Genomic DNA, 13,400 nt, shown 5'->3' with positions numbered 1-13,400 from the left:
TCGTGCTGGATCGGTCGACCTCGGCGATCTTCGAGATTCGTACTGGCAACCTTTGAAACACAAACTATGAATCGCTTAAGCATCGTTGTGCGACATCTGGCGTACACTTTATGTACTAGTACTGTTGCTGTTTACACAACAAAGCCAAAGTATAGAATTCATGCTAGGAACAAGATTCGCATCGAGAAATGTTTTATAATGTTATATAATGTGTATGTGACATAGTTGTTGGCTTAAGATGATAACGGTTTAGAAATTTCATATCGATCGATCATATTCTCGATTCAATTCAGATTTCATTTTCATTCAGTTGGCAGCACCAGGCAGCACTATCGATACCGGGACAGCTCCCTCCTTACTCCTCACCCCCGTACACAAATGCACCAGGATAAAGTGTGCGGATAATACATGTTCTGTCATTTATTTTCCAAATCCTTTTCATTGCATTACTTCCATACCTTTGCTCTGGGAACACTGTCTATTGTAAGACTTTTCTAAATCAAGGTTGCGACTTGTAATGCAGTTAAGTAATATTTAGCTAATTTCACTTTTAGAAAGCTTAATTAATTAATCCATACAAGAATATTTTTTTTATTTTAAAAAGCCTATTACTGTATTATTATTTTAGTTTGGTAAGACCTTAAGTCCTAAATAACATCTGTTCCGATCCTGTTGACCTTATTGTAATGATAAGTGAGTGCCTAACTTTTTAAGCAAATAAAAAGCTAAATCAAACAATTAACATTTCATTATTATGTTCTTCAAATTTGTAAAACCAAGGAGGTGTTGTAGCTTAATGACAAATGTGTTCATTTCTCTGAACCTGCTTGACATGTGAGGTTGAAATTTCACATGATGCTTATTCCTCAATATCTTAGATTTTAAATAAGACAAGGTCTATCAGGGTGCATGCACCGGTGCATTGCATGGCTCAAGGTGCAAAAGATGACTTCACTAGTTTGACCAGAGTGCAGAAGCCCACTCCTTAATTTTGAACAATAGTGCTGCCTGTCCCTTTCCATACGCTTGTCTTGCTCACTCTGCATGTTTCCCCTTTCCTCATTTGCTCAGCAGTGCTCCACAATCTGATCTGAGTTGAGTCAAGCTTACCAGAGTTGCCCTGAGACAAAACTCTGGTCGGAACCAAGCCGAGTCAGACCGATGCACGGTGCACAGAACCTCTGTACCTCTGTTTGCACACGTGAGATTTTGGGCATTTTGAGAGACTCTGTTAAAACAATACAACCCTCAGGGATGGTTTTGACTGTGGGGAAAGGGTTGACGTCTGATGAGCGAAAATTCATTTCTCTGAAACTGTCTGACATACGAGGTTAAAATATCATACAATGGCTGCTCCTATATTTTAAATAAGAAGTGATCTTAAAACAATAAACCTCTAAGGTATTTTGACTGGGAGGGGCTAAGCCTGAAAACAAATATTCATATCTCTGAAACAGTTTGACACTGAGGTTGAAATTTTGCATGACTGTTGCTCCTATATTTTAAATAAAAAGTTATCTTAAAACAATAAACCCCTAAGGGATTTTGACTGGCGGGTGAGGCTTGAATACATACGCAAATCTTTGAAACCATTTGACGTACAAGGTTGAAATTTCACATGATGGTTTCTCCTCTATGTCTTTAATTTTAAGTAAGAATTGGTCTTAAAACAATACATCCCTGAGAGGTTTTGACCATGGGATGAGGTCTAATGACAGAAATATTCATTCCTACAAAACTGTTTAATGTATGAAGACAAAATTTCAAATGGTGGTGCATATTTTAAATCCTAGATGTGAAATTAGGAATTTATAAACATTCCATCTCTAATGGATTAAATGGAGTTAGGTCCGGAAACAAAATTATTCGTCCCTCCAAAATCACTTCACGTATGAAGTTAAAATTTTACACGAAGGTTGGTCTTAATAATGTTATTGGTTTTATGTCACATTAACTACATTTTTATGGTTTTCAAAAATCCCAAAGTTGGTCTTCTACTTCCTAGATGTTAAATAAAAAATATTTTTAAAATATTCTATCCCTAAAACAAAACATTCATTCCTCCATTACTGTTTGATGTACAAAGTTAAAATTTCACAGGTTAGTTGCTTCTACATCCTAGATGTTAAGTAACATAAGGTTTTAAAACGTCTGAAAATAAATTATAATTCCCCCAAAATTGTTTGACGTATGAACTGAAGGTGTATTTTACAGGCTGAGCTGCAGGAGGACTCTCCAAACTTAAAACTTTGAAATATAACTTTCAGTTTAAAACTATAGCAAAGCATGGGTATCTTACTAGTAATATATAAATCATTTCATTAAAATGCAGTATTTAATTACCTTCTTAATTCATAACTAGTTACTGTTCAATAATCCAATGTATTGTTATTTCCTTACTATTTTGTATGAACCATTTTTGTTGTTAAGGATATGTTATGTTATAGAATCTGGAACTACAATGATGAAGCTGGCTTCTCTCAGGTTCTGCATTTGAATGTACCACACCCTGTCGTTCCTGGATCTGAGACAGGTATCTTGTCTATTGCTGGTGGTTTAGCCTTACCCTCTGCAGCCCATTGGCCAGTACAACCTCACTCTACCAGGTAAACAAAGCTGGAATACTACAATATGTTGGTATAGACTATTATATCATTCAATACATAATTGATGCTGTTAGAAGTGGAAGTATTGAGAACATGGCTCATCTTCCAATAATTTGAAAGTAGTTTACCTTTGCTTGTAGTAGCTTGAGTGTTGTCAAAAGATAGGGGATTGCTGGGCCGTGAGGTAGGATGAAATATATCACTTTTTTGATGTGGCTATTACTAGGAGACTTAATATGTGACACTGCAAAGACAAAGAGCAAACATGGAAAGAAAATTGTATTATTTCATTTTTCTGAATTATGAGAGAGCAGTAATATGAGTCAACCTCAGAATTACATTTCTTTCCTTTTGATAAACAGCACTGAAGTAACCAAGCAAAGATTTTGAGCAGTGTGGTTGTGTGTAAGAAGGATGGAACGCAACAGCTCTCTTGTTTACATAAGCATCTGTGCATTGCCAAGTGCATTTAACCTTTCCCCTTCGGTTGTCCAAGCCAACAAATGCTGACAAATATAAGTTGGAATTACAAACACCAATTAAAAAGAAGGCCAAATTTAGGACCCTGAAATATTGTCTTGCAAATGAAAATAATCTGCAAAAATTGTATGACGTTCCAATTGCTATACCTCCTGCAATACTAAAAGACAAACATTAGTTATTGCCATATGTCCCTTTATCATGGAGAAATATTTTTGTTGACTCTATTGACACCCAAACTCAGTAACACAGGAACGTGAACAAGAAAATGACGACATGAATTAATAACATAATTTAATTTTTTGTCTGAGAAGCAGATTTTATTGCATAAAACCTGTGTTGTAGCTTCCTAATTTGTCAATTTAAATATTCAGTCCTTGAAAATATTTTAAAATGTGGAATAATAACAGAAAATGATCCAGTTATACATTTTCTGAATAAATATTTTAATGTGCATACCAGTAATACTTTTCTTTTTAGCAAATAATGTAATTTCAAATGATTTTCCTCAAATCATGCATTTACTGGGTTTTCCCTTTGTATTCACAATGTTTCATATTAATTCATCAGCTATCAGATGCAATGTGCCTTTGTCTTTGATGACAGCCATGTTAAGGAGGAAATATGAAGAGGTCTCACACTCAATCATTTTACTGATGGAAAAGCTGACAGCATTGGCTGTGGTCCTAGGAAATATATGACCAGATGCCTATAGTAGTAATAGCATCTCCATTCATACTTAGTCACATGAGTAGAACTGAGAACATATGATGAGATAAGGTATTAGAACTGACTGTAAATACAAAGCAATATGGTATTGTACCCCAATATCTACAGACCCTATGGCTGTCCAGCAGTCATCTTCACAGGTCTAGATCTGACTGGTTAGTTAGTTAGGCACTCGCCTCCTTTGCTCAAGGTTAACGAATCAAATCCTACCCCAGTCATCTGGCTTCTAAGGTGCTTAAATGCAAGAGACTCAATTCAGTACATTTATTGGCTGATTACAGAACTCTTTTTCAGAACATAAGCATATTCTAAATAATCTACTGGTTGAACAGCCACTGAGCATGTACATATGTATAGTATCAAGCTCATTAAAAAATGTTCCACCGGGAGAGTTGGCCATGTGGTTAAGGGCGCGCAGCTGTGAGCTTGTATCCGGGAGATAGTGAGTTCGAACACCACTGTCGGCAGCCCTGAAAATGGTTAAATGGTTTTCCGTGGTTTCCCATTTTCATACCACGGCTGCTTCCTTCCCACTCCTAGGCCTTTCCTGCCCCATCGTTGCCATAAGACCTATCTGTGTTAATGCGACATAAAGCAAAATTTGTTTTGAATTCCAACTGCAGTTTTTATTTTCTATTTACTAGTGGTTAAACATTGCATTAACACAGATAGGTTCTCAGCAACAATGGGGAAGGTAGTGGCTACAACTCCAGCATTTACCTGGTGTAAAAATGGGAAACCACGGGAAATCACCCTTCAGAGCTACTGATGGTAGGGTTCAAACACACCATCATCTGAATGCAAGCTTATAGGCACACAGTCCATACCACACACCTAATTTGCTCAATATGTTTCACATTAAAAGATACACCTTCAACCATAGATTTTGCCTTTCATTACATATCACACGAGTCACTTGTCATCAAGAAATGTATATCTACATCACCAAAATAAGAGCCCCACCATTAGGAATGTTGAAGCAATTGAATGCTTGAATCAAACTATCACATTGTATCCCAACTCTTGTATCTCCATCTTACTCTTTAGCTCTCATCTATATATATAAAATAACTTGTCCTGACTGACTGACTGACTGACTGATTCATCATCGCCGAGCCAAAACTACTGGACATAAAGAAATTAAATTTTGGGGATATATTCATATTAAGATGTAGGTGCTCGCTAAGAGAGGATTTTTGGATATTCTGTCGCCAAGGGGGTGAAAAGGGGGGTGAAATTTTAAAATGAGATTATCCATATCTCAAAACTTTAAAAGTTTGCAGATGTAAAAATTGGTATTTAGAATCTTCTTTAAAAATAAGGAACACGTATTTTTTTGGTTTTCAGAAAATCCCAATAGGAGGGGTAAAAAAGGGGTTGAATGCCTTTAATCAGGATACCGGTATTCATATCTCAGAAACTGAACATATTACAGACCTGAAAATTTGTACTTTTGATCTCTTTTAAAAATAAAGAAACACATATTTTTTTGTTTTTGGAAAATCCAATTAATGGGATGGTGAAAAGGGTGAATTTTTAAAATGAGTGTATCTATATCTCAAAATTTTGAAAGTTTACAGATGTAAAAATTGGTATTTAGTATCTTCATTAAAAATAAAGAAGCACGTATTTTTTTGTCTTCGGAAAATCCCAATAGGAGGGATGAAAAGCGGTGAAAAACGGGTTGAATGCCTTTAATGAGGATACATATATCTCAGAAACTGAAGATATTACAGACCTGAAAATTGGTGTTTGGGATCTCCTTTAAAAATAAAGAAATACATATTTTTTTGTTTTTGGAAAATCCAATTAATGGGGTTGAAAAGGGGGTGAATTTTTAAAATGTCTGTATCTATATCTCAAAACTTTAAAAGTCTGCACATGTAAAAATTGATATTTAGAATCTCCTTTAAAAATATAGAAACACATATTTTTTTGCTTCCAGGAAGTCCCAATAGGAAGGGTGGAAAAGGGTGAAAAATGGGTTGAATGCCTTTAATGAGGCTAATTATATTTCAGAACCTGAAGATATTACAGGCCTGAAAATTGGTATTTGGGATCTACTTTAAAAATAAAGAAACCGGTATTCTTTCGTTTTTGGAAAATCCAAATAATGTGGGGTGAAAAGGGGGGTGAATTTTTAAAATGAGTGTGTCTACATCTTAAAACTTTAAAAGTTTACAGATGTAAACATTGGTATTTAGAATCTCCTTTAAAAATAAAGGAACACGTACTTTTTGTTTTCTGTAAATCCAAATAGGAAGGGTGTAAAAGGGTGAATAATGGGTTGAATGCCTTAGATGAGCATACATATATCTTGGAAACTGAAGATATTACAGAACTGAAAATTTCTATATGCGATCTCCTTTAAAAATAAAGAAACACATATTTTTTTGTTTTTGGAAAATCCAATTAATGGCGGCTAAACAGGAGTGACAAATTGGGGTAAATTTTTTGAAAGATCATATCTACAGAATATCTGAGAAACGTAAAATGTTACAGACGTAAAAAGTGGGTATTTGAAATCTCCTGTAAATGTAAAGAAACATAGGTGATTTGTTTTTGGAAACTCCACTTAAGGGGAACTAAAAAGGGATGAAATTTTAAAATGAGAATTTCTACAGTATATCTCAAAAACACTTAAAATGTTACAGAAGTGAAAAATAGTATTTATTATCTCTATTAAAAATAGAGAAACGTGTATTTTTAATTTTCGGAAATACCACTTGGGTTGAGGGTGGGGGTAAAAGTGACTGAAAATGGTGTTGAATTCTTTTAATTAGGCTAATGATATCTCAAAAATGAAGATGTTACAGACGTGAAATTTGATATTTGGAATCTGCTTTAAAAGTAAAGAAACACGTATTCTCGTAAAATCCAATGAAAGGGAGGGGTGAAAGAATTGAAAAATTAATTGACTTAATTGTGTGAGAATACATACATCTAATAAAAACTAAAGTTGTTACAGACATGAAAATTGGTATCTGGATCTCCTTCAAAAACAAAGATAAATGCGTTTTGGGGGGAGTGAAAAGGAGTTGAATTTCTTTCATGAGGACATATAAATCAAAAACTGAAGAAGTTAGAGTCATGATAATTGGTATTTACTATTAAAGAAAGAAGTATTTTTTACCAGAAAATTCACTTGGGGGAGGAGTGTGAAAGGAAGTGAAAAAAGTGAATTATTTTCATGGGGATACTTATATCTCAAAACTGAAGGTAATGACCGTGAACATTGGTGTTTGGAATCTCCTTTAAACATAAAGAAACATGCCTTCTTTTAACTTTTTTTTTTTTTTTTTTGAGGGATGGGTAAATAAACTTAACGGCTGTGGGGTGTAAAAGGAGGTGAGACCAATTGATTTTACTGTTCGTAATGTACTTATAAGGAGCCTCCATTGCTCAGGCGGCAGCACGCCAGCCTCTCACAGCTGGGTCCCGTGGTTCAAATCCTGGTCACTCTATGTGACATTCGTGCTGGACAAAAGGGAGGCGGGACAGGTTTTTCTCCGGATACTCCGGTTTTCCCTGTCATCATTCATTCCAGCAACACTGTCCAATATTTCATTTCATTTGTCATTCATCGATCATTGCCCCAGAGGAGTGCTTCGGCAGCTGGCACAATTCCTATTGTCACCGCTAGATGGGGCTTTATTCATTCCATTCCTGACCCTGTCGAATGACTGGAAATAGGCTGTAGATTTTCGATGTACTTATTCTAATCATAAACCGATCATTTTTAATCTTTCCTGGGTTCGTTTTCAACAGCTATCTTTTCCTTCGGAGAACATTCTTGGATTACAGTAGATTCTCCTAGCATGTAAATAAAAATTTAAACACTATAGGAGTGAGATTGACCGTCAAATTGTTCACCTCTATAATAAGGTCAATAATGCATGGAAGTATGTCATTCGTATCGCCAGAAATCCTGCACACTTGCTTACGCGTGACAATGGTGCTGGTCACATTGTCAACAATGACAATGGCAGCAGATGTAATTTACCGCCAAGTAGTGGTCTTGCATCTTGCTGTGGGGTCCAGATCATCTCATAATAATAATAATAATAATAATAATAATAATAATAATAATAATAATAATAATAACTAGCAGTTTCCCGCTGGCTCCGCCCGCAATGTACAAAGTATGGTGTTGTTCGTTACTATCCTCACAGATGTATTTGCAAAGTTCCGACTTAATGAAATAAAGCACATGATCTGCTGCGGTAATAGAATGTAATATTATGTCAACAAAACACTTGAAAATACATCACACAAAGAAATTGAATTAAACGTTCCTTGGAACAACACTACACACTGAATTGTTGAAAAGTCCTTGAAAGATCTTCGTCGTGGAGACAAATGTACTCATAACTTTTCTCAGAATCTATAAATTTAAGTAGTTCTTACCTCAAAAGAAAGCGTTTGATCCACTGAGTGTTTTTAGACCAAAATGAACTGTGTACCTCAATTAGAACAAAAGATTTAATTGCTTCAATGAGAAAAAAATGTTGAAGAAATGAGACATCAAATTGAATGTGCACTCATAACTTTCCTCAGAATCAACCAATTTGAATAGTTAAGAGCTGAAATGAAAGATCTTGATCCACTGAGTCTTTTTAGGTCAAAACAAACTCCATACCTCAATTAGAGCCAAAGATATGGTAGCTTCAAAGAGACAAAAAATTGAAAATCAAATAATTTGAGGAAGGCAAAAGTTAAGTGATTTATAGTGCCTGATGACAAATCTGTGCATGAATACCTTTCAGTTTAAAAAAAAAATGAAGGAAATCGACCGGATAGAATGGCCGTACTGACTGACTTTAGTTTTCATCAATTTTTTTAATATATAGATAATGTTCTGGACCATCGTCAAATGTGCAGACCGCGCTGGAAATGGGTCCTGGATGGGTAATGACTAAGAATGCAGTCCGGCCGCAGATTCAGTACTGCCAAGGCACCCAAGACGACACCACGCCGGATCTCCTGAAGGATTTGATCCATATTAAAAATGCTTATAGAAAAAAGATGGCAAAAATTTAGGGACCCAACTGACCGGGTGGAATACCTGGACCTAGCCCGGGAAGTACAAAATCAATTGCTGGAAAAAAAGATTGAAAAATGGGAGGAAACTTGCTGTAATCTATTAGAAAATGAGTCAGATCGCGAATTTTGGCGGATTCTCGCAGAAAACTAGTCAGATCGCGGATTTCGGCGGGTTATATATCTAAAACAATAAGTATTCAATTATAAATTTCAGTATAGTACCATAGCGAAGCACGGGTATCTTGCTAGTAACGTAATAATATACTTCTGCGTTACCATTGAATGTGTGAAGTTTAGCATATACTGATATGCTTTTAATAGGTGCATTACTTTCTTCTGTCTAAGAATATATGAAGGTAAGTCAAGATTTATTAAATTTTTATTTTATGTTAAAGTTGAAGCCATTTTCTTTTCAATTTTGACTTAGTTAAAATTAGAGCTGTTTGAGTAATCAAACCAATTAATGGATTGATCTAATAATCTAATTACAGTAATAGATCTTTGGCTGATTAATTGAACTGATTAAAACTGTAGTGTGGTGAGGGAAAAACAACTGTTTTTCATGGCACAAAACCTGTGTATTGTATTACTTGCCATTTGCCTTTTTGTGTGCTAACGTCAGCTATTATATGATTGACAGGTCATGTATAACAAGAGTTTTACGACCATTGCTTTTACAAAATACTCGAAAGGAAATACCAGACAGGCTGTTTTAGTATATGTGTGGACCTTTACAAAACACAGTAAGGAGAATAATGGGTAGGGATGGGGAAGGTACTTGAAGGCACTGGCATTAAGGAATTTCCAGGAATTTTTCAGGTAATGTGTGAATGGACAGATACCAATTGTTACGATGACACAGTAGAATAAATAACAACTTAAACCTCAACTCATGTGAGACAGCACCGGTATATAATCACATTCAGTGTTTGTGAACTTTGGTTATGAATATAGCTTATGAACTGATGCAAAGAAAACTTGGTGAAAATTTTGGATTTAAACTAAACAACTGTGGTAAGGTAACAGACAGAAAAACAGTGTTTTATAAGAAATGCAGAAAATTACTCAGTTATACTGGAAGTACAAGTGGTCTTCAGTATCATCTTAAACATATTCATCCTTTCCAAAGTGTATCTGCAGCTATCTAGTTCATCTTCTCAGTTGTCCGACTCATTGGCTGAACGGTCAGCGTACTGGCCTTCGGTTCAGGGGGTCCTGGGTTCAATTCCCGGCCGGGTCGGGGATTTTAACCTTAATTGGTTAATCCCAATGGCACGGGGGCTGGGTGTATGTGTTGTCTTCATCATCATTTCATCCTCATCATGACGCGCAGGTCGCCTACGGGCATCAAATAGAAAGACCTGCATCTGGCGAGCCGAACCCGTCCTGGGATATCCCAGCACTAAAAGCCATACGACATTTCATTTCATCTTCTCAGTCGACACTGGAGCACCTAATAATTAAGCCTGTCTCCTCTAATAAGGAAACTGATGTTATGACTAAACGAGCGAAGTGGATTGTGCGAGATAGTAGGGAGGTTACCATCATGGTGACATGGTAACAAAAACAAACTGGCAAGTTGATGACGTAGAAAGGTCAAAATTATTATATGAACTGAAACAAACAGTATTTGTTAGTCTCACAGAGGATTTTTGGTCTTCTATATCTGACTGTAGCTACTTGAGGGGTTCAAGCTCACTGGATTGATTCAAATTGGAAACATCATAATTCAACATCACAAGTTAAACATGTTACAGAAAACCACAATGCCACTAACCATACAGAAAGCTTTGAAGATGCAGTTCGTGAACGGGGACTGGAAGATAAAGTTGTTACTGTTTGCACTGACAATGCAAGAAATATCATTCTAGAAGTTGAAAGGATAAAGTACGACAATTTTTGGTGAGCAGCCCACACTCTACAATTAAGTTTAAATAAAGCTATCAAGGATGCTGATATTGAAACATTACTTTCAAAGTGCAGGAATAAAAGGACGTTTTAAACACAGCCATTATCTAAAAAATCAGGTTGATAAAAACTTAAAAGAATAAGGCCTTGATGCACGTAAATTAAAACAGGACATAGTTACTTGATGCAACAGTACATATTACATGCTTCAGAGCATCACAAAAGCTAAAAGTGGTATTATAGACATCCTACTGATGCACTTTTCTAATATCAGACCTCTAAAAACAATTGAATGGGAGATGATTTTAAAAATGCTTGCCTCTCTTGTAGACATGTTTAGAAATATCAGATTCCTTGATAGTAGCAAATATGTGACAAGTAATGTTGTATTGCCTACAGTAACACACTTGAAATTATATATACATTGCTCTAATGTCAATCCTAGGTACATACCTAGATTTAAAGGACTCTTGTAGAAGATTTAATGGCTAGGATAAATGATTGGTGTCATATGAACACATACCAGGAAGCTACTGCTCTCAATCCTAGATTTAAATATCTTAGATGTATTGAAGAAAAGGACCAGGAATCCGTATGGAAAACAATTTTAGAGAGAGGCGTGCATGGAGTACTAGTTCCAGTGAAAGCATGCAGCAAGAAGAGGAAACTGAATTTTGAAGCCGATGAAGATGAACATGATTCTGGTCAAGCCACTTGTGATGCAGATTGCAGTGTACAAGTTATTGGTGGAACTAGAAGATGACTTCACAGACCCTCTGCAATGGTGGAAAATACATTCAGTCCAGCTTTCACATCTCGCACGCACAGCAAACAATTTGCTTTGCATTCCAGCTACTTCAGTTTGCTATAAGAAAATGTTCAGTAATACTGGAAATACTGTTACTAAGAGAAGGGCAGGCCTTAGTTCTGAACATGTCAATGTACTGACAAGTCTGAAGTAATGGAGCAAAGAGCTGTGACTGTAAGTAATTGTGAACTTCACACTATCCAGTGGAAGGTTGGGTATCCAACTCAGTGAACAGACTAGTGTTTGGAGGGCTGAGAGTTTCTATTCTCAGTTAATTCTGTTTTCCCAAATGGATTATGGGTTGGTGTGAGGAAGGGTATCTGACTGTAAAACGCAACCAAACAAACATGGCACGTTCTGTAAGTTCGGCCTTGGAAACAACTAGGGCGTTCCTCACAGGCGACGCACAAGGATATCACTTGCCCCTTGTGAAAAGCATGCCAAGGCTACCGCGTCAAGGGCGGGCTCAGTTAAAGAAGCTAGCTCAACTTAGAATAGGTACATTGAATGTTGGGTCAATGACTGGATGAGGAAGAGAAGTTGCTGATTTAATGGAGAGAAGGAAGAAATTTGGTGGAAAGGGAACAAAGCTAAAGAGCTTGGTAAAAACTACAAACTGCTGTATATCAGGGCAAACAATCTAGGAAGAAATGGTATAGGAATCATTCTATCAAAGGATTTGAAGTCTTGCCTGGTGAATTTAAATAGGAAAAATGACCAAATAATAAGTACTAGATTGTGCCTTGATGGAATGATTAACATCACATGTGCCTATGCTGCCCAGATAGGTTGTGAGGAGGAAGAGAGAGATACTTTCTGGGGCAATTTGGAAGAGGAAATTAGTAGCTTACCAGATGAATAGAGAGTAATTCTGGTTGGAGACTTGAATGGACATATGGGTAACATTAATAGAGGAGATCTATCAAGGAGAGTTCATAGAGGCTGGGGAATAGGTGAAAAAAATGCAGAAGCTGAGAAAGTGAGATTTTGCACTGGGATCAGACCTTGCTATATGCAACACCTTTTTCAAGAAATTTGACCAGCAACTGGTAACCTATAAAAGTGGAGGAAAGGAAAGCCAAATAGATTATGTCATGTGTAGGAGACAACATCTAAAGGAAGTACAGAACTGTAAAGTGATTGCAGGAGAACACGTATCCCCACAACACAGGTTGTTGGTGCTAGAGTGCAAATGGTATAATTGCAGTAAACCACACCTAGAAAAGAAAACAATGCCTAAAATTAAGTGGTGAAGATTGGAAGATCCTGCTATGAGAGAAGAGTTCAAAACCGAAGTCTTTTAGAATTATCAACAAATACAAGGAGTACAGAAGTGGTGGGAAGTAGACAGTGGAGTGATCCAACAAGCGGGAGAAGCTGTTCTTGGCAAAACCTCCAATAAAGCTGCACCTAGGGACAAAGAAACATGGTGGTGGAATAATGAAGTAAAGGAAACAATCAAGGCCAAAAGGCTTGCCAAGCAGAGCTGGGATCGATCTGGGTCTGATGATGACAAAGTACTTTACAGACAGGCAAATAAAGCCACTAAACGAGCTGTAGGAATGGCAAGGTCAACTGCATGTGATGGTGTCTTCGAGGAGCTGGAAACTACCAAAAGAGTAAGGAAGCTTTACAGGATAGCGAAGACAAGGGACAAGGCATCGAAACATTTCACGCATATCAAGCAGATGAAGAATCAAGAAGGAGTTGTTCTTGAAGATGACAACCAGATCAAAAAAAGATGGGAAGAGTATTTCAACCACCTGGAAAATGAGGAAAATGAAAGACTGGTTTTTTGAAGATGGTGTCCCCAATCAGGGTTTAAC

The 13,400-nt window shown here is 36.5% G+C and overlaps 1 protein-coding gene across 1 annotated transcript in view; it reads left to right on the top strand.

Annotated features, from left to right (window-relative positions):
* LOC136858108 (C3 and PZP-like alpha-2-macroglobulin domain-containing protein 8) overlaps positions 1–13,400 on the top strand; it is a 589,070-nt gene that overhangs the window by 533,743 nt on the left and 41,927 nt on the right. Inside the window, exon 16 of the mRNA XM_067137410.2 lies at positions 2,448–2,606. Coding sequence (XP_066993511.2) covers positions 2,448–2,606 — 159 coding nt within the window. The remainder of the gene's footprint in view (positions 1–2,447; positions 2,607–13,400) is intronic.

Source organism: Anabrus simplex, chromosome 1 (assembly GCF_040414725.1).
Source record: "Anabrus simplex isolate iqAnaSimp1 chromosome 1, ASM4041472v1, whole genome shotgun sequence".
NCBI classification, from domain to species: Eukaryota; Metazoa; Arthropoda; class Insecta; order Orthoptera; family Tettigoniidae; genus Anabrus; species Anabrus simplex.
This window is presented reverse-complemented; position numbering and strand designations above follow the sequence as displayed.